General features: G+C 49.1%; 2 protein-coding genes across 10 annotated transcripts in view; one reads left to right on the top strand and one right to left on the bottom strand.

The window, feature by feature from the left end:
* The first annotated feature begins 1,474 nt into the window (after positions 1–1,474).
* Positions 1,475–2,470, top strand: OXER1 (oxoeicosanoid receptor 1). Its single transcript, XM_036436112.1, has one exon. It carries the CDS (start codon positions 1,475–1,477, stop codon positions 2,468–2,470), a length of 996 nt encoding a protein of 331 aa, XP_036292005.1.
* Positions 2,471–11,156: 8,686 nt separating this feature from the next.
* The window catches only part of MTA3 (metastasis associated 1 family member 3), a 111,159-nt gene continuing 95,884 nt past the window's right edge, over positions 11,157–26,431 (bottom strand). For 4 of the 9 annotated variants that reach the window (XM_036435144.2, XM_036435145.2, XM_036435141.2 and 1 more), the window contains exons 15-17: positions 25,833–25,919; positions 22,561–22,707; positions 20,983–21,041 (exon numbers count right to left, since the gene is read on the bottom strand). In XM_036435144.2, the coding sequence (XP_036291037.1) occupies positions 20,998–21,041; positions 22,561–22,707; positions 25,833–25,919 (278 nt within the window). In that variant the 3' untranslated portion in view covers positions 20,983–20,997. Of the gene's footprint in view, positions 11,828–12,558; positions 12,633–20,982; positions 21,042–22,560; positions 22,708–25,832; positions 25,920–26,431 lie in introns of those variants that run through there. The other 5 variants (XM_036435147.2, XM_036435148.2, XM_036435143.2 and 2 more) reach the window with 3 other exon arrangements.

Here is a 26,431-nt window from a genome sequence, read left to right as displayed (position 1 = left end):
CCTCCCAAATTGTGCCTAGTCCAAAACAGAAAATAATGAACATTCGATGTTGAACGCCAGCTCTGTGCCAGCGAATTCCCTAGAAGTTTTTACATATCAATACGTTGCCTTCTTTCATCCTCACAACTCTCCAGGAAGGCGGTAGCACCGCTTTGAAGACGCGGCTCAGAGAAGTTTGGAAAGCAGGCCGCTCTCTTTCCGACCAAGGCCTGTCTGCACTCAGCATTCAGGCTGGTGGTCTCACCACCCTGCATCCTGCAGTTGGACGCAGCCTGACTGCCCTTGGCCTTGGCCAGACGGACGTCCAGGTCAGGGGGATCCATGGGAGAGGAGCCAGTGGCCACGATGCCTAAAACCCAGAGGCCTAGGCAGGGTTGGCAGCACATGGCACACTGCGGACCACGGTCAGTTGGCAAGGGCGGGTGCCAGGGCCTGGAACCTGGAACCTCAGCCTCCCCTGGTGCTGTCCCGGGTTGTCAGGCGCCCTAGGATCTTGTCTCTGCCCTCGGACCTGGCCACATGGGCTCATGAGAACGCCTCACCATGGGATATAGCAGGACCTGCACCTGGCCCAAAGCCAGCCCCAGCCTCTCACTCCCCCCTCTTCTGCGCATGCTGGGTGGAGGCGGAGTGGAGTGGACAGTGGACAGGGAAACTCCAGTATTCCCAGGATTGTTCTGTTTCCGGGGGAGAAGCCCCCAGGTCCCCAAATCACAGCCGGGGAGCCTTCTGCCTATGGGATGTGCTTCATTGTGTACTTGGACGTGGGACCATCATAGGCTTTGGAATCATCAGGAATCTGGAAGTAACTCCAGCAGCTGGCAGGACAAAGCGGGCTAGTTCCCCCAGGCCATGCACTGTCAGGTGTATGGATGCCCTACCTCCCTCTCTCTGCACAACATCCTGTCGGGCCTGTAGTCCCCCCACTGGAGCTGTGGGGGCAGGGGGATGGCCGTCCAGCCTGTCATTATGATAGACGGTAGGGATAGTTGTCCAGGGTGGTCTGCAGGACCCTGGAAGCTATGGCTTTCCAGGACCAGCTTCTGCCTTCAGCAAGCAGGTCTCTGCCTTCAGCAAGCAGGTGTCTGACCACGCAGAGCCACATACACTGTCCCCACCAGGTGGGACTTCCTCCCACTTCAGGGTCTCCCCCCTGCTGAGCCTTGCTTCCTCCTCTGCCAGGGGCAGCACCGATGCCTCCCTCCAGGCTGGGTTCAGAGACCCGGGGCGGGGCATCAGCCAGTGTGGGAAGGGAAGGGAAGGGAAGAGAAGGGAAGGCGTGCCTTGGGGTTCCTCTTTGCTATCAAACAGGAACCCTGGGTGTTTCTCCGTGGCTTCTTCGAGGATACCTATGAAAACCCCGGCATCCTGACTCATTGCGGCGGCAGCTGATGGGGAGCACTCATCCCCGCACCCTCCTGGAAGCGGACAGAGGGCACCCTTCTCTCCAGCTCCCCGGCCCAGGCAGCAGCCCATGGAATCCCATAACCTGAGCTCTCCCCTTCCCCGCTGCCTCCCGGCCTCCTCCTCCCCACGGGTGGCCGCGGTCCTGGCACCGATGCTGGGCGCGGAGTTCGTGCTGGGCCTGCTGGGCAACGGCCTGGCCCTCTTCGTCTTCTGCGCACGCACGCGGCCCTGGACCGCCACGGTGGTGCTCCTGGCGAGCCTGGTGGCGGCGGACTTCCTGCTGGTGGCCAGCCTGCCCCTGCGCGTGGACTACTACCTGCACGGCGAGGCCTGGCGCTTTGGGACGGCCGCCTGCAGGGCCAACCTGTTCCTGGTGGCCGCCAACCGCTCGGCCAGCGCCGCCTTCCTCGCGGCCATCGCGCTGCTCCGCTACCTGAAGGTGGTGTGGCCGCACCGCGCGCTCAGCCGGGCCTCGGGGCGCGCGGCCGCCCGGGTGGCCGGGGGGATCTGGGCGGCCATCCTGCTCCTGCACGGGCACCTGCTCCTGGCCACCCCTCCCGCGGGGTCCTGCATCAGCTACCAGCTGGCCGACAGCCCCGGGGCCTGGCTGCGCTGGCACCAGGCGCTGTACTTCCTGGAGTTCTTCGTGACCCTGGCGCTCATCCTCTTCGCCATCGCGAGCATCTGGCGGACCCTCGGGCGGCGGCGCCGGGGCCTGGGCGGCCGGGCGGGCCCGCGGCGGGCGCTGCGGGTGCTGGCCGCCGTGGTGGCCGTCTACACCGCCTGCTTCCTGCCCAGCGTGCTCTTCGGCGCCGCGTCCCACGTGGCCTTCCGCCTGCGCGCCTGCCGCGCCCTGGACGTCTGCTCGCAGCTCTTCCACGGCTCGCTGGCCTTCACCTACCTCAACAGCGTGCTGGACCCCGCGCTCTACTGCTTCTCCAGTCCCAGCTTCTTCCGCCAGTGCCGGGCCCTGCTGGGCCTCGGCCGGGGCTCCCAGGGCCCCGGGAGCGATGAGAGCTCCAGCCAGCCCCCTGCCCGCGCCCAGGAGGCCTCCAGGAGGTAGAAGCTGCAGGCGCAGGCTTCCTGGAGGTCCCGCTGGAGTGAGGGGCTGGAGTCTGCGGCTGTGCACGGGCCTGGCTCGGAGGGACAAGGTCACTCCTGGACTGTTGTCCGCAGAGACTGCCACCATCAACCGGACAGGGGACGCCTGCAGGAGCCAGGTGGGTGGCAGGGAGAGGAGCAGTCGTGGCCTTTCCGAGTCGTGTGTCCCTGGTGCCACTCGGAGGGCAGGAGGAGTCTGATGGCAGGAGCTCTCCCGAAGATAGAGGGCTGGCTGCACAGCTGCCCAATCCCGCCCGGGCCCGGGTCCGAGCTGTTGGCTGAGAGCAGCTGCGTTTTCTCGTCTGTCCCTTTCAATAGGAATAAACTTCCTTTTGAAAATGCAAGCCTCTCTTGGCTTTCTGAAGGAACCTGAGTAAAGTAAATATCTTTGGGTCCATCCAGTCCTGGCACCAGTAGGGTCAAAGGGAATGCCCCACGGTGAAGGGAAACTCTGGGGACAGTGTGGGGAAGCCATCCCGAGTGCCGTGCTTCTACTGGAGCCCACGGTGTCCTCAGGATCATGGGAGGACACCCCTGCTGAGCCCCTGGGAGGCCCCACAGCACTGCTGAACCCCTCCCTCACAAGGCCCCAAAGCCCACTGGGCCCCCGGGGAGGTCTTACAGCCCTGCTGGGCCTGGGGGGCTCAAGGTCAGAGTTTTTTGTCTGCCTTTGTAGCTTAGTGTTTGGCTACTGGTGGGTGCCCAGTAAATGCTGGATGATTAGTGGCCACAGGCCCACCAACCCAGTCCTGCCTGCTATCCTCCCCATCCCCTGTCCCCGCACAGAAGTCCCAGGAGCAGAGTCATGGGTTCCAGTTGCTTGTCCCTCTGAGTGACAGCAGGTGACATTCAGAGCAAGAGGAGAGATAGGGCGCTGTTCAAAATCCACACCAAGTAGACAGCCCGCCCAGGGACCTACACTATTTGGAACCCGGATGAAGAAACGGGGTCTTTATTCAGCCTGCCTTCAGCTCACTTCATACTACCCCGGGCATTGCCCTCTCATTTGTAGACAATCCTGCACTTCAACAGCCTGCTTTCTCCCCCATCTTTTCTCCTCTTCCCCACCCTCTTCTCGCCCCCCCCCCCCCCCCCGCCAATTACTGCCTTCCTCACTCATGCCCTGGCCGTATGCCCGGGTGGGGCTGCTCGAAAAAGTGCTCAGTCCCCAGCCTCCAGGAGTATTGGAGCCGAGGGAGTCCCTGGGAGAGGCAGCAACAAGAGTGGAGGAGTGGAGCAGGAGGCCCCGGGGGACAGAAACACGAGGAGATAGCTTGGAGGGGCCAGGTGACACCCCTTTCTGTCACTTGGGCTGGGTTCTTCCATCTGTGAGTTTCTGGGAGAGACAGACCTGCAAACAGATCGAATGCAGCCCAAGCCAGGATAACCCAGGGTACCCGAGGGAGCAATGCGCCTGAGAGCACAGACAGAGCTACCGGTTACTCTGCCCAGCGTCAGCGAGGCGATGCGTGGGAGCTGAGTCCTGGAAGATGAGGAAAAGAGTGAAGGGAACAGCGTCCCTGACGAGGGGAAGAGCACGGACAGGGCACAGAGCTGTGAAACGACTCGGTGCGCAGAGAGGGGTGAGGAGATCACTGAGGCAAGAAAGGAGGCGGCCTAGGCACTGAGTTAGGAGACAGGACCCGCAGGCTGGGCCCTGCGAGCTCAGGAGCCTGGATTGGCCCCAAGACCATCAATATGGCAGGAAGGAGAATATGTGTGGGTTTTTAAGAAGTCAAAGATGCTTTGTTAGGCGTTTTGATCAGCCAGCTCTGGTAACACTGTGGACAGACTTGTGAGAGGGAGGGGGAGTTGACCCACATAGGAAACGGTCTGTATTCCAAGCAAGGACCTGAATAAAGGCAGTGGGGCGGGGTGGGGGGACTGTGGAGGGGCAGCATGGGGCACAGTCTAGGTAAGGAAACAGGGGACTGTAGGTGATGGAGGTCCCCATCACCTACAGCACATAAGTAGCAGAGCCGGCTGGGAGGAGCAGGTAGAGTGAAGACAAGTCGGAGGACCTCCAGGTAAACATGTATAGTCATCACTCCTGCTGGAAGTAGGATTTCAAAATCTTCCTCTTACTAATTCGAAGTTGAGCTTTTGGGAATGGATGGGGTCACCTGAGGAAAGAGTGAAGAAGACTAAGAATCATCCTTTTTTTAAAAAAAAATCCCCACAAGTAAGACACGTAGAGGAAGACCCAGTAAAATGCCCAGAAGAAGCCTCTAATAGGAAGGAAAGCAGGGATTTTTGCAGTAAGAACATAAAAAGGCAAGGCAATCTCTCTGCTTGAGTATAGAGAGTGCCCATTAAAAAGAGCAGAACGAAGGCACCTTTTACGAGGGTAAAAGCCAAACATAAAATACGCAGACAGGCTGCAAAGTGCTTCATGAAAAAAATAAAGCACTTTCAGAACTCCTAATTGCATGCTGAAGAAAGCTGATCTGAAAATAAAAGGATGTGACCGGCCGGTGTGGCTCAGTGGTTGAGCATTGACCTGTAAACCGGTGGTGGTGGTGGTTCGAATCCGGTCAGGGCACATGCCCGGGTTTGGGGCTTGATCCCCAGTAGGGGGTGTGCAGGAGGCAGGTGATCAATGACTCTTTTTCATTGTTGATGTTTGTCTCTCATTCCCTCTCCCTTCCTCTCTGAAATCAATATATATATATATATATATATATATATATATATATATATATATATATATATATTTAAATGAAAACAAAAGCGTGTGTTTGACAGTCTGTTCAAGTATCTTGGATTGAAAACCTGGATTAACAAACCATTGTCTGGTACTCTTAACACAAGCTTTTTAAGAAGTGATAGAATGGCCTTAACTGGTTTGGCTCAATGGATAGAGCATCAGCTCTCCGACTGAAGGGTCCCAGGTTCGATTCCAGACAAGGGCATATACCTTAGTTGCAGGTTCCCTAGCCCTGGTCAGGGTATGTTCTGGAGGCAACCAATTGATGTGTCTCTCTCACATTGATATTTCTGTCTGTCTCTCCCTCTCCCTTCGACTTTCTAAATCAAAGGAAAAATGTCCTCGGGTGAGGATTAATTTTTTAAAAAAGTGATAGACTGTCTTTTTGATAAAATTTAATAATATGCAAAACATGTTCTGTATTGATTATAGATTCATAGATATGCATTAATTGTGTAAAATCATGCATTTGGGGTGATAAACACCAAATGAAAGAGAAATGCTTGCTCGTGAAATGGAGGAACATGGGAACGGGGTTCACAGGTGACCCACCACTGTAACTGAAATTGTCTTTGTAAAAAAATCTGGAGAAAAGAACTATAAGCAGTATCTGAATGTTACTTAGCTTTTCTCTGGGTAGCGAATGACGGGGTCAGTGTCATAAGCAAAGAAAAGTAATATGATGACAACAGCTTCCAAGGCTCAAGAAAGTTCAAGTGCAATGACTGAACACAGTGTCGGGTTTGGCAATTAGGTCACTAATGCCTTTATCGACAGCAATTTCAGTGAGTGGCTGGGAGGAGGGGCGGGATGGAAGCCATAAAGTGCTATAATGGGTTGAGAAATTAATGAGATTTGAAGCAATGGAGACAACCCTTCCCTCTTCCCAATGTGCCTGCCAGCACAGGGAGATAGGCCAATAGCTGCAGGTGAAGCTAAGTAGAGGACAGAAATTGTGGTGGTTGGATTGTTCTGGCTGTTGTGTTGACTAGATGGGGAAATTTAAATCCAGTGGTGGGAAAGGGGAGAGAAAGTGAAAATGAGGGGAGAGGGGAGAAAATGATGATAGAACAAACACAAACACTCTGCCCAGGCCCTGTGCTAAGCACTGTACAATGTATGTAGTCCTTATGAGGTAGATACCATTATCCTATCTTATAGATGAAGAGACTGAGGCACAGAGAGGCTGAATAACTTGCCCACGGTCATATAGCTAGTAAGTGATAGTCTGGTCAGAGTCAGGACATTCTACTGCAAAAAAAAAAAAAAAGGGGGGGGGGGCGGGGGTTAGGAAGGGAGGGATTCAGTATGTGGGTGCCAGAAGGGTCCTCCAGAGGTGCCGGGGTGCCTCCTTGGGTTGTTGGAGAGGGACTATTGCATACAGAGGGCCTTGGGGCGGAGGGGAAGGCAGGTGAAGGGATTCTTAGACGGCTTGGCTCTGGTGTGTGTGTGAGGGCTTAGGGAGTGACAAAGGGCTGGAATAGCTGGTTCTGAAAATGAGAAAACAAGCTCCTGACCAGCTGACCGGCGTGGCTCAGTGGTTGAGTGTCGACATAAGAACCAGGTCACAGTTTGATTCCTGATCAGGACACCTGCCCAGGTTGCAGGCTCGATCCCCAGTGTGGAGTGTACAGGAGTCAGCGATCAATGATTTTCTCTCATCATTGATGTCTCTCTCTCTCTCTCCCTCCCTCTCTGAAATAAATGAAAACGTGGTGTTGGTTTTTTGTTGTTTTTTTTGTTTTTGTTTTTTAGAAAACAAGCTCCTAGCGAACATGTAGAAAGGCCACTAAGCAAGCAGCACAAAGGCCCCTGGGGAGTCGGCACCCACAGCTGTGGGGCAGCAACAACCCCTACAGGTCACATGGTTTCCTCCAGTGACCCCTGCAGTCCAGGAGCAAGATCGGAACCTCCTGAGGAAGTTTGACCATAAAAAACCCAGTCTCGGCAATGGAACTTAAGGTTGTACACCTTGGCAGGTAGGGCATGGGACACTCTGAGCTCTACAGATCAGCTTCCAGAAAGAAGGAATTATTCGAGTCAGGATGAAAAGTCTAGATAAAAAGACACCAAGAACCACGGGGCACCTTAGAGATTCCATGGTGGGGGTGGGGGGCACTATCTCCCTCTCCCTCTCACAGGTGTTCCCCCAAACATGGGCTGGAGGAGCCTCGAGTGAGCCTGCAATGGCCCAGCAGAGCAACTGAGGCAGAGTGTACAGAGCGGTCAGACAGGCTGGAACCAGTAAGATCCGCACAGAGAATAACGTCTACCCGGCATGCGCCAGGAAAGAAAGGGAGGATGCAGGGCATTTGATCAGGCTCCCTTTGCCTTTTGAGTCAACTCAGATATTGCTATTTCTGCCTCTCAGGCCCCAGGGGGATGGGCTGAGACGAGGGTGCCGGGCTTCTGTCTGTGGGACACACAGCTTCTGTGGCTACTCCTTTTGCACAGGAGCCTTCCCCCAGGCCCCGAGCACAGCACCGCCCTCAGCTCACCCCCCGCGGCCGGCACCGGGCAGAGCAGTGCAAAGTGGTTGATGGGCAAACGTCTGCCTGTTGCTCCTCACACCTCCAGGCTTCGGGGACACAGGGTCAAAGGCCACCTATGGGAGTGACCTGGCTTCTCAAAACCTCCATTTGGCTTATGGGACAGCGGAAGAAAATGCAAACCCGGAGAGTCTCAGCATGTGGGGACGTCAGGTCGCTGGCCTGGCCTGTGACTCCCCCAGGCCCTCAGCTAAGCGGGGGATGCAGCACCTGAGACCAGAAGCACCTGAGGCCAGGGTTCTGTGCACACCCCCTGACAGCTGAGCCGCTGTCCCAGCAGAGGACAGCATAACCAGGCGTCATTTCCATACATTTATTGGAAACATGATACAAATGGATTAGTAGGTGGCATCTAATTACAGATAGACAGTGCACACTAATCTCTCTCTCTGAAGGAATGGTCCTGGGGGAACACGCATGACCACTGATGCGTGTTCTGGGTCACTGTTCTCCGGCAGGGAAACCAGAGATCGGGGAAGCGACGTGGGGCAGGGGTGGACGGATAACGGGGTCACAGCTTTCCTGAGGGGCATGGTGAGGGGGGCTGCTACATGGGTCAAGTCCCCCAAAGGAAGTCAGGAACTGTTAAGAATAAAGGCTTTCTCCCTCCCTCCTTTTTCCCAAATGCACTTTCCTCTCTGGGTAGAATGAAAAAAAAAATCTATAGAAACCCAGGGGCCATTCCTCCATCTCCCCTCACCAGGAGCTCAGGATGGCATGGGGCTTGAACCCCAGGCTCGGGCATGATACAGAGCAGACGGAGGCCACACATGTCGTGGTCTGGTTACCCTCAGACCTGCTCCTCGCCCTCCCTGGATCCGCTGAGTGGTGGGGAGCTGACCATTAAGCTTGCCTGTCCCAGGCCCCCAGGTGGGCTAGCTTCCAGCTGGGGCTAGCTAACAAGAGGCACCTGCAGAAATCTGGAAGGGACCCGCTCGGGAGAAGCCGGCCTGTCTCTCCCGTCTCTGCCTGGGGGGTTTCTGGCGAGGACCGTGCCTCCTGTGGCTGCAGCTCCTGCGGATAGGCTCCCTATGGTCCCAGGTTCCTCCCAGCGTTCCTGTGCCCGGGCTCTTGTAACATGGCCTCTGCCGTGTCCCCTCAGCCTTCCGACTCACCTCGGGACTGCTCCCCGCACCCGTTCGGCCTCTCAGCTTTCCTGGTTTCTGTGCTACGATTACCTGCAGTAAAACCCCTCTGTTTTGATACTCAGAGAGGCTTCTGTTTTCCTGGTTGGACACTGACACAGAAACTGGGCTGAGGTCAAGGTGGACTTGTGAGAGGCGAGCTAACAAGCCAGCCTGGTGTCCTTCTCTTTCACACCCGCTCCGGAGAGGAAACTGGGGGCTCCCAGGGGTATGCGAGAGGAGGAGCGGGAGGTGACTTGCAGAGCTTCTGGGATCTCATCCAAGGGAGCGCAGACCTGGCTCAGCGAGCACCCGCTGCGCATGGACACGCACACAGGCTGTATGTCCGCCCGCAAGCTCACCGCACAACACTGACACACACAATGGTGACAGGGCGGCCCCAGGAAGGGGGTGGCTGAGAAAGCCTGTCAGCACCGAGTGCTCAGACCGGCAAAGGCCAACGACGGGGGCCCCTTGGCGTCCTTCCGCTTCCCTGGAAGTGTTCACTCGAACGCTGCGGGGCTTTCCAGAGGTGAAGTGAGAACGTGAGCTCTGACTCAACATCCTCTTCGTAGGAGGAGGGAGCTGCGGAGCAGCTCTGGCCACAAGGCGGAGGAAGAGCCTGCTTGGCACACGTGGCTCAAAGGAGCTGCACCTGTGCCAGAGCTACATGTGCCCCGGACCTGGGCCGGGCCTCCCCGCTCCTCCTTCAGGCCTGGCCTGGCCCGTCTCCACTCTCCTGGGCTGGTAACAAGGCAGAGAATGAAGCTGGAGCAGCGTCATGGGCAGCCCACTGCTTCTCTAACCGACAGGCACGTTTTACGGGGGTGAGGAGTGGAAGGGCGAGGGGAGCATTCACCGTCCACAAGGCACAATACACTCAGGATAGCCTAAACCGGTTTGGCTCAGTGGATAGAGCGTTGGTCTGCGGACTGAAAGGTTCCAGGTTCGACTCCGGTCAAGGGCATGTACCTTGGTTGCGGGCACATCCCCAGTGGAGGGTGTGCAAGAGGCAGCTGATCGGTGTTTCTCTCTCATCGATGTTTCTAACTCTCTGTCTCTCTCATTTCCTCTCTGTAAAAAATCAATAAAATATATTTTAAAAAATAGAGAATAAATCCTGGGCAGGGCACAGAGAGGCAGCTTCCCCGTGTCTCTCAAGAACACATGGCGTGTGCTGTGAAGCCAGTTGTCCCCTTTGTCCCCCGAATCAGGGTCTTTTCTGAAGGGGCTTCTCTTGGGAAGCCCTCAGGGCAAGACCTGCCACCTCCTCCCGCTCACGGAGCTCCTCTGACACAGGCCCTCCCGCGGAGCCCCAAGCCAAGGCCCAGAATAGCCCAGGCGCTGGCAGTGGTGAGAATGTCCCCGGGTCACCCCAGCGGGAGCCTAAGCTGAGAGCCAACGCCTCCTCCGGAGAGAAGCCACCGTGACTGCAAAACCAGAAGAGGAAAAGGCAGCTCAGACCCCAAGCCTCGCCGTCAGCAGCATGCATCATCACATCCTCTTTGCAGAGCGGCACCAGCATGTCACGCTCATCTCAGTGACACGTCACTCTGCCTGGGGACTGTGGGGGTGGGATCCACTCAATTGCAGCCACTCTGTCCTGCAACTGCCTGGCTGTTCGGAGAACTGACCCTCAGCCGCCCCGCTGCCTCCCGGCTGCAGGCCCCATGGACAGCAGGAGGCCAGGCTCATTTTCTCCTGGTGCTGCGACCGGGTGCTCTGCAGCCTGAACCTGCAAACGGAGGGCAGGGGAGCAGCCAGACTTCACATCTGCTCGGGGAGCCAGGGCAGCACCAAGTTCCTGGCCCTTCGGCTGTATGCACAGAGCACAGGGCACAGCCTGTGATGCCACCAAGGGCTGGTGCTGACAGCAGACAGAGCCCAAGCCGGTGGAAACCAGGCTGCAGGCAGGTCTCCTGGGGCCCAGGCACAGGTGCGCACAGAAGCGTTTGGACAGGAAGGGTGGGGGCTCACGGTGTCCTAGTCACAGACCCACCTGCACACCCAGCTCTCCCACTTCACCTTCCGTGGCCAAATAATTCCATCTGCTTAAGAAAGAGCCCTGTTGAAGGAGCAACCTGGCTGCAGTGCCCCGCTGGCTGGTCTGGCCGTAAGCAAATGGGACAACACACAAGCAGCTTGTCACAGTGATAGACATGCTTGGCTCGGTGTAAACACCTGCTCCAGCGGGGGCTGTTAGGGACCACACAGAACGCCAGCTTCTCTTCGGTGACAAAATACAGACAATAGGAAGAATGCACAGGCTTCCCAAAGACACTTTTCTTATCATTCGTCAGAACCTCAGGTGAGTCTGTACCTTGGAAGGTAGGGAAGGGATCAAATATAGGATGCAGGAGGCACAGAGGAAAATTTCCCCGTTAAAAAAAAAAAAAAAATCACTATGAAGCCAAGTGAGAAAAAGCCAGTGACAGGAACAGTGAGGACCAGGGAAATACTGTGAATTGCATAAACACTGGCACATCTGCTCAGGAAAATCCATTCAGAAAGATGCCATGTCCCTCCCGTACACAGTCGAACCGCTGACAACAGAGCTGAGCTGGTGCATGCAGGGCAGCGGTGGCTCGGAGCTCTCAGCCGCCCCCCTGCCCCCAGAGCTGCTGTGCAGGGTGCAGGGTGTGAGCAGGGAGGAGGCGGAGTGGCTCTCTCTTTCCCGTAATGCTCAGGCAGGTCTCTCGGGGGACAGCGAGGTCTCTGAGGAAAGCGAGGTGACACTGATTCACACGGGGAGACTCGGCGTTTTGGACGTGCACCCCTCCAGTTCCTTCCCCCTCCCCCCGCATCGAGTCTCCATGGGGTGCTGGGGACAGGGCCGCCTCCTTCCCGGGTACGGCCTGGACGTCAGCAGGGCAGCGGAGCCAGTCTTGGATTACAGGATGAAATGGGGGTAGCTCAGTCTGACACGCAGCATGTGAGTTCTGGAAAAGGAAAGAAAAGGGGTCGAGGTTAAATAAGTTCCGACGGCAGAGGCAACATGAGGAGGGATGGAATCAGGCCTCCCACCAACATGGCAACTGGGCAGGAACTCAAATAAAAGCTCACAATGCAATTAAAGGCTGGACCAAGGGAAACGTTCACTGAGGCAAGAAAACATGTGAATATTCCTGGAGTGTTAAATGCTGGGTCTTGGGTGGGCAGTCTTAGTCATCACTGCAGGTGCACACCCCCCCCCACACACCACCACAGACCAGTGCTTATCTGCTTATCAGACTGACATCACGGAACCTCTGTGACCAGAGGCTAAGGAATGGGAACACAATGGTTTAATTAATCAGAAGGATGTGGGCACTCAGATGCTAGAAACACGATTTTTTGTAGGAGGGGAATAAACCTCAGACACCCACAGGGTCCCTCGTTCTCACCCTCTCCACTTCCCCCAAAGACCTTCGACTCCCCTGTCCCAGAGCTGGGCACCTACAGACTCTCAGTAGAAATGAGTAAATGAAAAGCAGAAGTGGCTGAAACCCATATCATCACCATCTGGCGTTATCAGTGGGCTGTGAAACCTGTGGCCTGGTTATTAGCAAAGTGGCGTGGAGAGAAGCGGGGCTTGTCTGCTGAGACGGGGATCAGGCCGGCCGGCCCAGGTGGCACTCGGCGCCCACCATGCATGCCACCTGCGACCAGCAGAGGATACGGGGACGCTCACCTTCACAGCCTCCCGCCCTCCTGAGGAAGGTCTGCAGGACGGAGCAGAGCTGCGCCTTCACCTCAGGAGCCTTTCTAGAACAGGGGAGATATGTGTACACAGCCTGGTATTTGGTAGGGCTCAGCAAATACGTGTTCAGTAAAAACCCAGGTGATTCAGTTAGGACTCGGGCTAACCTTTGCTTTATGGAGTCTACTGAAAATTATGTAATGGACTTATTTATAACTTTCATCAGAACCTTGTCTGAGTAAGAAAGGTTAGGAAACTGCTCAAGGTCACACAGCAAATTAAGTTGAGGAATCAAGATTCGAACCTAGATCTTAATTCAGGTCAAGTTTTTCCTACTACAGCCAGCTGCCTGTTCTCTACCCAGCCCCGTAAGAGCATGCTTATTCTCTTTGGTGTATGAATTAATGGCTATACATGTGTCATTACATTTTAGAAGCCTCTATCTCTCTCTTTTTTTTTGGCTGGGGAGAGGGCGGAGGTGAGTTCTGTCATTCATTTATTTGTCCAAACCCCAATAGACTTAAGCCATCTGCCAGAAGAGCTACCTGTAATAGTTTCTCAAGTGTCTGGTCTGCCATGGTAAATTTCATCTCTTTATACTCAACTTACCAGTTTCCAAAGCAACCCTCTCCCCCCAGCATCTCAAGACCTGGCATCAGGGTTCACACCAGCCTTCACCACACCGGCCATGGCTTTACGTTGAGATATGCCACCTCTCTGCATTCCAGGCTGAAGAAGCCCAATGCTTATCACCTGCCCCCCGGCCGCTCAGAAGTTCCCCGGCCTCACTGCATTGCCTTGGAGCAAAAAACGAGAGCCACACGCAGCAGACACAGAGGTCCCCAGCAGGGCAGCCCTGGCAGAGGCCCCAGGAAAAGATCTACTGGGGGCAGGGAGCGAACCCACAAACCCAAGTGCATGCCCTTGACCTGGAATCAAACCTGAGACCTTCGGGTGTGCGGGCTAATACTCTAACCACCGAGAAACACCGGCCAGGGTTGGCTGAGTTTTGAACTACTACTGTGTGCAGGTGAGACTCCCAGGAGCCCAGTGGAAACATCTGCTGGAAGGCTAAAAGAGGCCAGCAGCAACCGCAGCAGCTACCCAGTGCTGAGAAGACAGAGTTTAGGATTCAAGTTCTGCAAAGTTAGAGGGGATGGGCAAACAATTTGGTTTTTCCATTGAAAGCTCATGAGACTAAGAAAAAAATGGAAATAAACCAGATCTAATGAAGCTTTAATCCAAGCCTCCACATAGTCGAGGTGATCTGCCAACTTAATTGCTTTCTAGAACAAAATTCAATACTCTGCAGAAGAAAATAACAGAAGCCAAAGTCTCTACAACCTTACACCCACACTGACCAGCATTCATTAAAAATTTGCCCTAACTGGTTTGGCTCAGAAGATTAGAGCGTTGGCCTGCAGACTAAAGGGTCCTAGGTTCGATTCTGGTCAAGGGCACGTACCTTGGTTGCAGGCACATCCCCAATAAGGGGTGTGCAGGAGGCAGCTGATTGATGTTTCTAATTCTCTATTCCTCTCCCTTCCTCTCTGTAAAAAATCGGTAAAATATATATATTTTAAAAATTATTAGACCTGAGAAGCCAGAAAATGCAACCATAACCAAAATAAAAGTCACTGGAAGATGATTAACAGATAATTCAGATGTTAGAATTAGCAGATGTGAACTTAAACTATTTTTTTAAAAAAAGAATCTATAGAAAAATTTGGATATTATGGATGACAAGATGATTGTATCATAGAAGAATATAAAAAAAAACTAAATGAAAATTCTAAAACTGAAAAATATAAAATCTGAAATAAACAATTTGTTGGATGGAATTAAAAGCAGATTTGATACTATTGGAAGAATCAGTGAACTTGAAGATAGATTTCTAAAAATTATTCAAGCTGACAAAAGGTACAAACCATATGACTCCATCATATAAAATTCTAGAAAACATAAACTAATCTGTGGTAATCAAAAGCAAATCCATGGCCACCTGGGATGGGATGGAGAGGATGGGAAGCTGGATTATAAAGGGTACAAGAAAATGTCTGAGGGTGATGGTTAAGTTTATTATCTTGATTGTGGTGATGGTATATATATATATATATATATATATATATATATATATATATATATTTTAATTTTAATAAATAAAAACAAGCGGAAAAGGAAACTGTTGTGCTCATATTAACATCAGACAAAACAGACTTCAAGACAAGTAGTGTTAACAGAAAGAAAGATCATTTCATAATGATAAAATGTTCAAAAAGACAAAAATTCTAAATACATATACAATAAAAGAAATGTATATTCAATAACAGAACTTCAAAATAGATGAAGCAGAATTTGACACGCTAAATAGACAAGTCTGGTTAGAGTATAACATTCAGAAAGTCTCCAGAAAGTAGAGTAAAAAGACCCAGAGAAAGAAAACTGGAGAAACAAGAAGAAAATCTGAGGACCAGTGGGTGAGGGCCAATATCTAACGTCTGAATGACTTTTTTGCTGACTGCTCTCAGGTGCCTTCGAGGTGGTTGGCCATATTTCCCAGCACTCATTCTTGGCCTTGCTCACTGACTGCCCCAAAGAAGCTCCTGTAGGCACTCAGTAAAGCTGCCATGGGAAGGTCACGAAAACAGTCTTCTCAGATATCCTCTTTAGGAACAGCCATCTAACAAAGTTCCCTTCAAGCCTGCTCCTCATTTTACATTAATTATTTTTCATATTCATTAATATGGAAATAGTTGCTAATAAAAAAATATTTGGTTGGGGGAGAACACATAGATTATAACTCAGATAGTTTCTGAGCTTAAAGAATGCTCAACCATCCGGAAGGGAAAACAGGAAACAGAGGAGAGCAAGGTTGAGCAGCTCAAAATGAACCCAGTGGGGGACCCATATCAACTAGACTGTGACAAATTTTTCCATTTCCATTGCTCTGGGGACTCTGCAGTTTCAGAAGGCTTCTCACTCCTTCTCTGGGATCCAGAGAGACTGACTGCTCAGAGGGGTGCCCAAATCCATTGGTTTGGGGGATTGGTCTTTACTGCCCTGGGGGCACCTATTACTGATGTCCCAGGGGCTTGCTCAGACATTTTGTGCCTGTTCTTTTTTTTTTTCTTTTCTTTTTTTAAATATATATTTTATTGACTTTTCACAGAGAGGAAGAGAGAGGGATAGAGTTAGAAACATCGATGAGAGAGAATCATCGATCAGCTGCCTTTTGCACACCCCCACTGGGGATGTGCCCGCAACCAAGGTACATGCTCTTGCCCAGAATCGAACCCGGGACCTTTCAGTCTGCAGGCCGACACTCTATCCACTGAGCCAAACCAGTCCCGGCTTGTGCCTGTTCTTTTGATGGAGGAGTTGAACCTATTCCAAAGAAGAGTGTTTTTCAGGGACCAGCCCTCCCTCTGCTGTTTCTTCCCTTTTGTTTCCCAGGCATCTAAAAAAAACCCTGGGACCCAGCTTTCAAGTCAAAGGTTCACTTTCTTTCTCAAAGGTTCACCTTCTACATGTCACTGAAAATGGAAGGACACAGGGATAGACCATTACAGGCTTATAAGTTTCCTGTAATGACCCTTGCAGGTAAACAGAGATACTTTTCAAGGAGTCCAGAGCTGACCCCTGAGTAACTACCATGGACTTCTGTCACCCTTCTAAGACCTCCACACTTCTGAGAGGGTCTCTGGCATAGACCTCTTATAGGCTCACACGCTAGTACTTCCCTCAAGGACTGGAAAGAAGTATCCGATTATTAGCAAACCCAGGCATGGTCCCAGGGGTGGCTAATTTGGCATCCTACCAGAATATACCATAACACCAAGTTGTAGATGACTCATGCCTAACGTACTTGAGTCTGTCTTCCTCTGCAACCCCCACCCAAAGCTTCACACAGTATGAGGGAACATCCCTCCACTGCTCGCAGATAATGCTTCAACTATCCTGACCTCTCCTAGATACATTAGACACTCTGCTATAATTGCTTCACATTCAGTAAACCCTGCAGCCATAAGGACCCATTAAAAAAAAATACTGGTGAAGGTGGCGGGGGGAGGGGTCTAAGGGGGGGAGAGAGACACCTTGAAGGCACTTTTATGTACTTAACGAGGTTATATAACATTATACCTTGAGAGAAGATGACCAGAGGTGAGTCTAGGGTACTCAATGTTCTTCCATAAACAATGTTTTGGAAAATTCAAAAATATAGTCTTTGGAAATGGCATTAAACATTTGACAGAAGGCAGGCTAGGCTGAAGCATGCCTAGGAGAGCCATCAGCTGTTCCTGGCCGTCTATTTTTACTGGGATTTGTGAAGGCAGCAGATGCGGTCCCTGAGTTCTCTCCCTGGTACCATGGTCCTCACCACCACCCATCTCCCCGGGTTGGAATGCAAACAGTTGGAACTGTTGAGTCACTGATTTCAGAAACAAGTCATCAAAAGGACAGTCTTCACACCCCAGATCATAATATTGTACTTAGAGACGTCCATGTTAGATATTCTCTCTACATGGGAGATTGGGAGAAATAATATTACTCAATGTAGAAAGCAAGTACGAAAAAAAAAAAAAAATTAGATTTACGGTGGACTCACATACCCCAGGGGAAATAAGCCAGAGGAGAGCAGATTAAAAAGAGCTTATTGTACAATTCATCAATTTCCTTGGCTCGGATGCCCGGACTCTGTCCCACTGGAAATACCTCTCATCTGAGCCTGTTGCTTTGGTTTTCCTGACACACTGAGTAGGACCCCTGGGACCAAAGCCGTTATCTCCGAAAAGGCTTAGGGGCACCTCCAGTCGATGCTCCCCTGGTCTACTCACTCCACAGCACAGTCTGTTCTCAGCGGTCCCCACTGATGGGGACATGGTAGGCAGTCCTCTTGTCCCTGCGCAGCAGAATGAAAAGATCTGCTGACTGACCACAACTCAAGCATCTGACAGCAGGGGGCAACCAAGGACATCTTCTTAGTGGGTGAGGAGAGGATGAGATGCCTGTACAGCTCATCTGTCCCTCTCCACTTTGTCTTTTTTTGTTTTTCCTGACTCAGCCTTCACTCTGAAAAAAGATTCCACTGTCTCGGGATCATGATGTCCCACCCCCTCTGCTGGAGGGTCTCTAATTACAGGGGCCTGTAGGAAGCTAAGTGAGTCTTCTCTATAATCCTAATTCCCGGTCTTCAATGAGCCTTTGAATAACTTAATCAAGAGCCATTTCTCTTTATAGATGCTGGCCTCCTCTGATGTGCAACCATTTACCTTCAAGCAAGCGCATGCGTCATTTTTGAGAACCATACTCTGAGGGAAGGAAGCAATGTAGTTATAAGGAAAGAATTGACATTTTATTTATATACAATCCACATACAACTATAAAAAAACTTTGATTGATATCCTAAAATTTCTAAAATAACAACAGTTCTCCTTTAAAGGAGGGGAAGGAATATTAACACTTAATTAGCATCTACTACAAATTAAATGTCTAATCACTAGTATAATAAAAAAAATAAAAAAATTTAAAGTAACAAATAGACCTAACTGGTTTGGCTCAGTGGATAGAGTGTGTATAGAGTCAGTGCTGGGAATAGCATATACTTTAGTTTAAACACATTTCACCTAAAGGTGATTCTGTGAATTTTCTCTTTTTTCTTTCCTTTCTCTGAAACTAATATAGCTTCTATGTCCTAAGTTAAAAAAAAAAAAAAAAAAAAAAAAAGGAGAGGGCATAATATGGGCAGAGGAGTTTCAGGGAGGCAGGAAAAGAAGGTGAAGGCTTTTATTGGACAACTAGAAGCCTGGTGCAAAAAATTCATGCAGTTGCGGGGCTGGGGGGGCGGGGAGAGTCTCAGCCCAGCCTGAGCCACCTTGCAGTCCGGGAGCCCTCGGGGGATGCAACTTGCATGGAGAGTGGGCCTAAGCCAGCAGTCGGACATCCTTAGCACTGTCTCTTCTGGCTGAGCAGTGCTCCTCCAGTGGAAGCACACTAACCACCAGGGGGCAGCTCCTGTGTTGAGCGTCTGCTCCCTGGTGGTCAGTGCAAGTCATAGAAACCGGCCATTCCACCATCCGGTCAACTTGCATATTAGCATTTTATTACATAGGATGATGGCTTATACTTCATAGTCTGAACAAAGAAAAACACCCTCTATATTCCTCTCTATATTTACAAACACACCTCTCTCCTACACACAGAAAACTAAACACCTCCCAGGTACATGCTGCACTCAACACACCAATCTGGGTCCTTATTGGGCCAAGGGAAACAACACTGACCTTGAAGTCTCAATCTCCTCCCTGCTACTGGCTAGCCGTGTGACTCTGGGCAAATCCCTTAACTTGTCTGAGCCTTTTTCAGTTTTTTCATGATTAAAATGCCAGTTCCAGTTAGGTACTAGACCTATAAGGGTGATTACTTCACAAGTTAGGCTTAAATGTCTAATTTTTATTTTATTTTATTTTATTTAGTATAATAAAATAAAATTAAAATAAAAAATTTAAAGTAACAAATAGACCTAACTGGTTTGGCTCAGTGGATAGAGCTCACCAGTCCAGGGCACAAACCCAGTTTGCGGGCTCGATCCCCAGTGTGGGGCGTGCAGGAGGCAGCTGATCAGTGGATTCTCTTTCATCATTGATGTTTCTATCTCTCTCTCCTTCTCCCTTCCTCTTTGAAATCAATAAAAATATATTTCAAAAAATAAGATACAAACAAAATAATAAAATGCAGGTTATAACACTTAGCTCATAAAGTGTTTACAAAATCTGGTCATATAAAGGAAGTGAAGAATTTTTCATCATTGTAACAACAAATTATGTGCATCACAGAGGCAAAAAAAACAGGTTTCATTTCCTTAAATTGGTTCTGTCCATCAAAATCCTGTTTTGACTTGCTGATAATTAAGTGGCAATGCTAATTGATTTTATTATTGGATCACACAGGGGCCTGGCTTCCCCATGAGTTTGTATCTATCAATTCTAGCATATGACAACATCAACTATCCCATGAAAACTCACTGTTAGCCTAACATTTGTTCTGGTATTTTGAGGTCATCTCGTAAATTCAGGTTAGTTCAGCATTCCATATCCCAAAGAAATGAGAAACAGACGCATTATTCCGAGAAAAAGGTCCACTGGAAATACAAAAATGGGGACATTTTCCCAAAATGTGTATATCTGCTGCACTCGTCTCTTAGCACCACACCCATCCATCTCAACTCACTTCTGTTCAATTAGCAATGAGCACCTGCTAAGTTCCAGGCAGTGTGCTAGGCAGCAGTGATGCTGGGGCTGGGACTCTGCAGACACATTTCTCCTTAGCCACCAGGTTCCCTGTCACACCAGTAGGGGGTGCTAAGAGGGAGCATGAAAAGCTTAAGGATGGAGAAGAGACTGGTTTTTTTCCTCTTCCTGTCAGCATCACCCCAATAACAGCTCCAGTTCCCCCGCTTTACTTCCCACAGAACCAGCCTCATCACACCTGACAGGTGCCAGCAGCCACCCAAGAGGGGCCTCCCGAGGGCTCTGAGTTCCAGCTCCTCAGGGCCCTCCTTGAGCTTCTACCTGTGAAAACCCCAACTTCTTTCTTCTGCTCTTCCAACCTTGGGGATGGTGGCTGTTCCTAGGCCATCACCACCACCAACCCCATGTTCCCCATTTACCTCTTTTGTCCCTCAACATCTGCCATACTGACTTTTGTATTAGCTGTTAAAATAACTTATGTAGTTTCTATTTTGCTGACAAATACAGTGCAGTTGGGAGCCACAACTTTATTTATAACAGTGGTCAAAAGAACAGCCGAAACCGGTTTGGCTCAATGGATAGAGCGTCGGCTTGGGGACTGAAGGGACCCAGGTTCGATTCCGGTCAAGGGCATGTACCTTGGTTGCAGGCATATCCCCAGTAGGGGGTGTGCAAGAGGAACTGATCGATGACTCTCTCTCATCAATGTTTCTAACTATCTCTCTCCCTTCCTCTCTGTACAAAATCAATAAAATATATTAAAAAAAAGAAAAAAGAAAGAAAGAAAGAACAGATGCTCCTACCAGTCACACCTGCTGGGAAATCCCAACCTATTTATGTAGTACCTAGCAATTGTGAAAACTTTAATGCATCTCTCTAGGTCTTGTTTTCTCAATCACTTTCATTTATTCGATTTGCATTTATTGAGTGCCTACTACCTTCCAGGCACTGTGCTAGGCAGACAGAGCTAAATGTTATACAAAACAGTAAAATTCCCTGACCTGCGCCTTCTGTTGTGTGAATCAAATGAGAGCGCACAGGTACAGCAGGTCACCAGCCTTTCTCTCTGTACCATGACAGGAGAGCAAAGTCAAATGGATCTTAAAGAAAAAAGGGTTTCAATAGCTAGGTCTCTCAGAAAATGAAGCAAGTGTCTTTTCCTCAATGAGGCTGAAGGTCTCAGTCAACATAACACCAGGGATTCATTATATGCCCTGTCCATTCCTCCTGTTCAGAGAAACAATGACCTTGTAGCAGCATTCATTCAGAAGGAAAAGGGACAAACAGCCATAAAGAGTTAACACTACAAGTAGTTTTTTTGTGTTTTTGTTTTTGTTTTTGTTTTTGTTTTCTAGAATTCCCAAAGAGACAGTTTCCCGTGATACAAGGAAAGAGCAACAGGAACTGCAATGCAGGACTGGGACCCAAATGACCATGACCAAGGGGTGTGAGTGGAAAATATATCTTTCTCCATAAAGAAAATATGTGTACAGGTATATACATTCATTTGATACATATATGTCAAATAACCAGAACTTACTTTTTTTGCTTTCTGCAGTGAGACTATAAACCTAGAGAGGCCAGGGAAATGAGATGGAAAAGAAAGATTCCTGATTCCACTTAAGCCTGAATGCAAGGGCGCCAGACTGTGGGCAAGGAAAAGCTGGAAAGAAATCCCATCTCCACATTTTGACATAATCATTCCCCCGTCTTGTGGTGTTTAGACATTAGGCATATCGTGACAATGATGGCCAGTGCTCTCATTAGCGAGGAAGTTTGTTTCTGCCAGATTACTGTATAGCTAAATTCTTGAAAGCCATATCTACAACCATTGATAAGCCTACAAATGTAAACTAAACTCCTCACCCTCAAATTTTTATTCATTTTGACATCATTATGACCACCAAAAGTCATTCTGGGGGGGGGGAAGAACACCATGCAAAATTATTACTAGAAGGTCAATTTTGCACCTTGATCTAAGGCCTCATGATAAAAAAAATCACTGTCACTGAAGGAATTTAGTGCTCCATAAGACATGAAAAGCCTGGAAAGGGTTTAATTCACAAATAAATGCCAGCATTTAAACAATCAAGACCGTTTCAAACTCCAGGACTATTGAAATGAACAGTGCATATTGCCTGGATGCTTTATAGTTCCATTGGGAACATAACTCAATTCCACCTGAAATCAGATGGCCAAAGCCCAAGAGAAGTAATGGATAAGAGGCGATAGTTCTGTTTTTCCATTAGAAACAAATTGTTATTTCTGCATTTAGGGCATCACTCGGGCAATTCTGTCCGTGACTTACAGTACTCTTGAGCAATTAAAAACAATTATCAGATGAAAGAAGTAGGGGACAAATGTCAAATTCAGAGCAGCCCGCAGAAGGCTGAAGAACCCCAGAGAGCACTGCTGTCTCAGACAGAAGGCGAAATCATCCTTCTGCTCACGGAAATATAAATGAGCAGTGAGTGTGCATCCCAGCAAGAACCTTATTACCCAGCAGAGGCAGCCTGCTAAATACACACTCCATCTCCGAGCAAGCCTCCTGAGAGGAAGTGGGGTCAGAAATGTCCCTCCTGAAGGGGAGGAATATCACCTGGCAAACGTCTTCGCCATGGCACCTTCCCTCTTATTCCCCTCACCACACTTTTACTTATACGTTCTAAACTGGGGCAGAGGGTGCCTACCAGTGGCCACGGGCCCGGCATATCAGAACAGCCCCTGCATTTGTGGGCTTACTTACCGCCCAGCCCATTGTGATGACTGTAGTTCCTTTTCCCCAAAATGCTCAGAGTTGTGTGATTCGGGGTGGTGAGCATCCGCTTGGTAGTTGGCGTTTGTAGAGTTGGTGTCGATCGAATCACACTAGGTTTCTTCGAAGGATGGATCTCTGACGAGGTGGGGTTGTGGGGAGAAAAGGTTTCACAACTCAGAACATGGTATGAAAAATCTCTGTGTGGAGCTTCCCTGGTTAATAGGCACACATCTTATTTCTTAATGAGCTGAGAGTCGCTTCCTTGGGAGCCAGCCTGTTTTCCCAAGGACTTGCATAATTAATCAGCTTCAAGTGCTGTTGCCATGACTGCTTTCCTTATCAAAAGTGAGCTGGTTCTTTCTTGCTAGCTGGAGCTCTAGCTTCATGTTGTCAGTACAAGTAAGAAAAAAAAAAGGAGGGGGGGGAAACTATAGAAGGTCACTTAAATACAAGCTCTACTAAGGGAATTTTAAGGGATTATTAGCAATCCAAAAAGGATCTGGAGAGGCAGCCTCAGAGAAAACCACCTCCATGTTCTATCAAACCAGAACTTAGCAAGTACCCAGATCTGGAGCATAGAGCTTTCTGAAAAACAGGGTTCCTCCTCAGGTTCTGCACTCAGGGTACGGGACCAGCCTCAATCACTCCCCGCCCAGAGCATGTTGATATACATGAAATCTGACGCCAAACTCCAACTACTAGAGTTAAGAAGCAGAAGAAGAAAAGAGGACATAGCACAGAACTATCATGTGCGCGTGGTATATGTGTGTTTAAGTGAAGCATGTTGTTGTCAGGCACACAGCCCAAAACCAACCATTTTTTTGGACAGAGTAGAGGGACGGCAATTGCAATACCGTAGGAACTGGAATTTAAGGACCGCAGTCTAGTGCTGGTACCGAGCCACCGCTTCCTCTCCAAAGCTAAACTTGCTCACTGATTCTGAGTTAACACCCAGTGTGCCAAGCATGCACAAGCCACTCTTCTTTCCAGGTGAGGGCCAGGATAACAGTCTCCTTTACTGAAATTTAGGAAGAGCCTTTAGCATTATTAGAATTACTGTATCTTGTTCTGGGCAAAATCCTACACTTGTCGAAACTGGGTCGAGTACTAACCAAAATATGGCGCTGATTTTTCTTTTTCCAAAATAACATGGAAGGTCTGCTAACCCCATTTTAAAAATATGTATTTCTTATTGATTTTTAGAAAGAGAGGGAGAGAGAAACATGAATGTGAGAGCAAAACGTCCATCAGTTGCCTCCTGCACACCCGCTACGGGAGATGGAGCCCACAACCCAGGCAATGTGTCCTGACTGGGAATCCAACTGGCGACCTTCGGGTGCAGGAGGTAACACCCAACTGAGCCACACCGGCCAGGATGCTAACCTTATTTTTTATTATAACCTCCACACTCTCCGCTCCATCCAGACCCGGCAAACTTGCATGCCCTGAGCTTTCTGGGTCCTTGACTCGTTGAGGCCCTTATCCGGTTCTCTTGGCCTCATAAGGGGAAGTATATTATTTTCCTGTTTTTCAAATCCTATGTATCTTTCAAGGCTGAGTTCAAATATTGCTTTCTTCATGAAGGCTGCCTTAATACTCATCAGAAATAACTACTCCTTCCTCCAAGTGTCCAGTGCATATCACCTGTAATTCCTTTACAGAATCCTTAACTGTCTTAACCTGTGTACTTTCCCCCAGGAGACTAAGGTTTTTGAAGGCAAGGTCTTACTCATCTGGGAGTTCCCAAACCACTTAGTACAGTGTCTTGTACATAGTAAATACTCAGAACTATGTCATGTAGGGATATAAATTCGCTAGCAGGACAGCTCAGCTTTGAGCATACCTGGGAGGAACCCACACCAGTTTACCCACAGGAGGGATACACAATTACCTGTGGGGAGGCCAACGAATGTGCAACGCTATATTCTATTTTTTATGATCAGAAACTTTGCCTTACAGGTGAGAATGGTCTTTTAGGATTAGGTCTTGCAAGGAAGACAGACAGCAGACCTCAAGGATTTAACCACCATGTTCTAGGCCATGCCTATGATAATCCTGTGATATGTGCAGGGGCTAGCAAAGCAACTCGTTAGCCCCCCGAGGAATAAAACAAGAAATAAAGTGGCAGACTAGCATCGAAGAGGGAGTTGAGAGCTTCTGACTGCTGCTGGCATGCGCGGTGAGGATCAGATAATATACAAGGCTCAAGGCTACCCTTTGATTTAAGTGACTGGCTGTCTAAAGTTTGAACACTTCATAACCACAAATTCTGACAGAGCAATACGGTTCAGTGCAACTCTGACTACATATTTCATTTACTGGGAAAATGAAAAGGCAAGACTATTAGAAATACGCCATTATATCTTCTAGGTACATTAGGAACCATTATTTTGCAAATTATCTTAAGCCTTTGCCAAAAAAGAAGAGTTCATTGCCCAGTAATTTTTTACGCTATCGTTAATTGTGATATTTCAACATGTAAATGGAACCATCATCTTTGGCAACTTTCAGAAAGAAATATAAATGCTCCTCTTTCAAAGTAATCTTGATTGGTACATCAAAACTATAAATTTTTTTAAGGTAGGTTAAAAATCAGTTTTATCTTTTTTTTTTTTTTTTTAAAAAAAAGGTCAATAAACCAATCCTTTTCTCTCTATTTAAGGGAAGGAGGACTGAAGTACTAGAAGGATAGAAATCATAATATTAGGCTCTGCCAGTGTAGCTCAGTGATTGAGCACCCACCTGTGAACCAGGAGGTCAAGGTTGAACTCCTGGTCAGGGCACATTCCTAGGTATTTGGTTCAATCCATAGTAGGGGGAGTGCAGGAGGCGGCAGAGCAATGATTTTCTCTCATTGAGTTTCTATTTCTCTCTACTTCTCCCTTCCTCTCTGAAATCAATAAAAATATTTAAAAAGAATCTACAATCCTAAGACTATTCATTCATTAATAATTTAATGGTTCTTATTTTCATTTTATTGCTTAATCTGTATTTATATACATGAGTACACATTGCATTTTTATTCAATGACTTTTTTGGAAAAAAGTAAACAAATCCATAACTGTGTCTGCTGTGAATATTTTGGTAATAAAGGAAGTTTCCAAAACAAGATAAATTGACTCTGCATGCGAAGGTATCCAATTTCAGCTATTCAAAAGGCTGGAATTTAATTGAGGTATGTCCATTTAGGATAGCCAAATGTTTCTAAGATACAGACGTTGTTGAGGTTTCTTCCTCTATTATTGATAGAAAGTACCCACCTAAATACCCAATGATACATGCCAAAGGTTTCCTGGTGCTTTTGCTTTTCAGCGGACTCCCAGAGTTTTCAGCATGTCTGTCTGCATCTGAGGAGAGAAAGAAACATGGAGACACCCAATGAGGCCAATTTCTCTTCCTGTACTACGTACACCACAGAAATAAAAGGTGCAAATGCAAAATATCCACCAGATTCCTGTGTCCTTTCCTTTCGGGTTTCAGAAAACCATCTGAGATTCCGTGTGTGCCCATCTGAAAAGCAGTGGGAATATGCTTCCTTTCTAGCCACAGCTCTTCTACATGAAAGCAGGACATTTTCCATGAAGTACGAGGCTGAGTCCATCCTAATTAGGATTAATCTGGCATGGAAGGCGGAAGTGACAGCTGACAAAGGTAACTAACCCCCTGAGCCACCCCTGACTCAGATGGAGTGGCTTTCCACCGAGGAGCACTTGTCTAGCTTGGTGACACTCAGTTCCGTTAGACGACAGCCTGACAAGGACGAAAATGGGTCATTTGGTTTTATCACTTGGTTTCCTATCCTTCCTATCGCACCCTGATGTCATTCGTGCTGAGATTTAAAAGGTCACCTGTATGCAGG

Source organism: Pipistrellus kuhlii, unplaced genomic scaffold, assembly GCF_014108245.1.
Source record: "Pipistrellus kuhlii isolate mPipKuh1 unplaced genomic scaffold, mPipKuh1.p scaffold_m20_p_13, whole genome shotgun sequence".
In the NCBI taxonomy this organism is placed as follows: Eukaryota; Metazoa; Chordata; class Mammalia; order Chiroptera; family Vespertilionidae; genus Pipistrellus; species Pipistrellus kuhlii.
The sequence above is the reverse complement of the archived record's forward strand: the minus strand, read 5'-3'. Positions and strand labels throughout refer to the sequence as shown.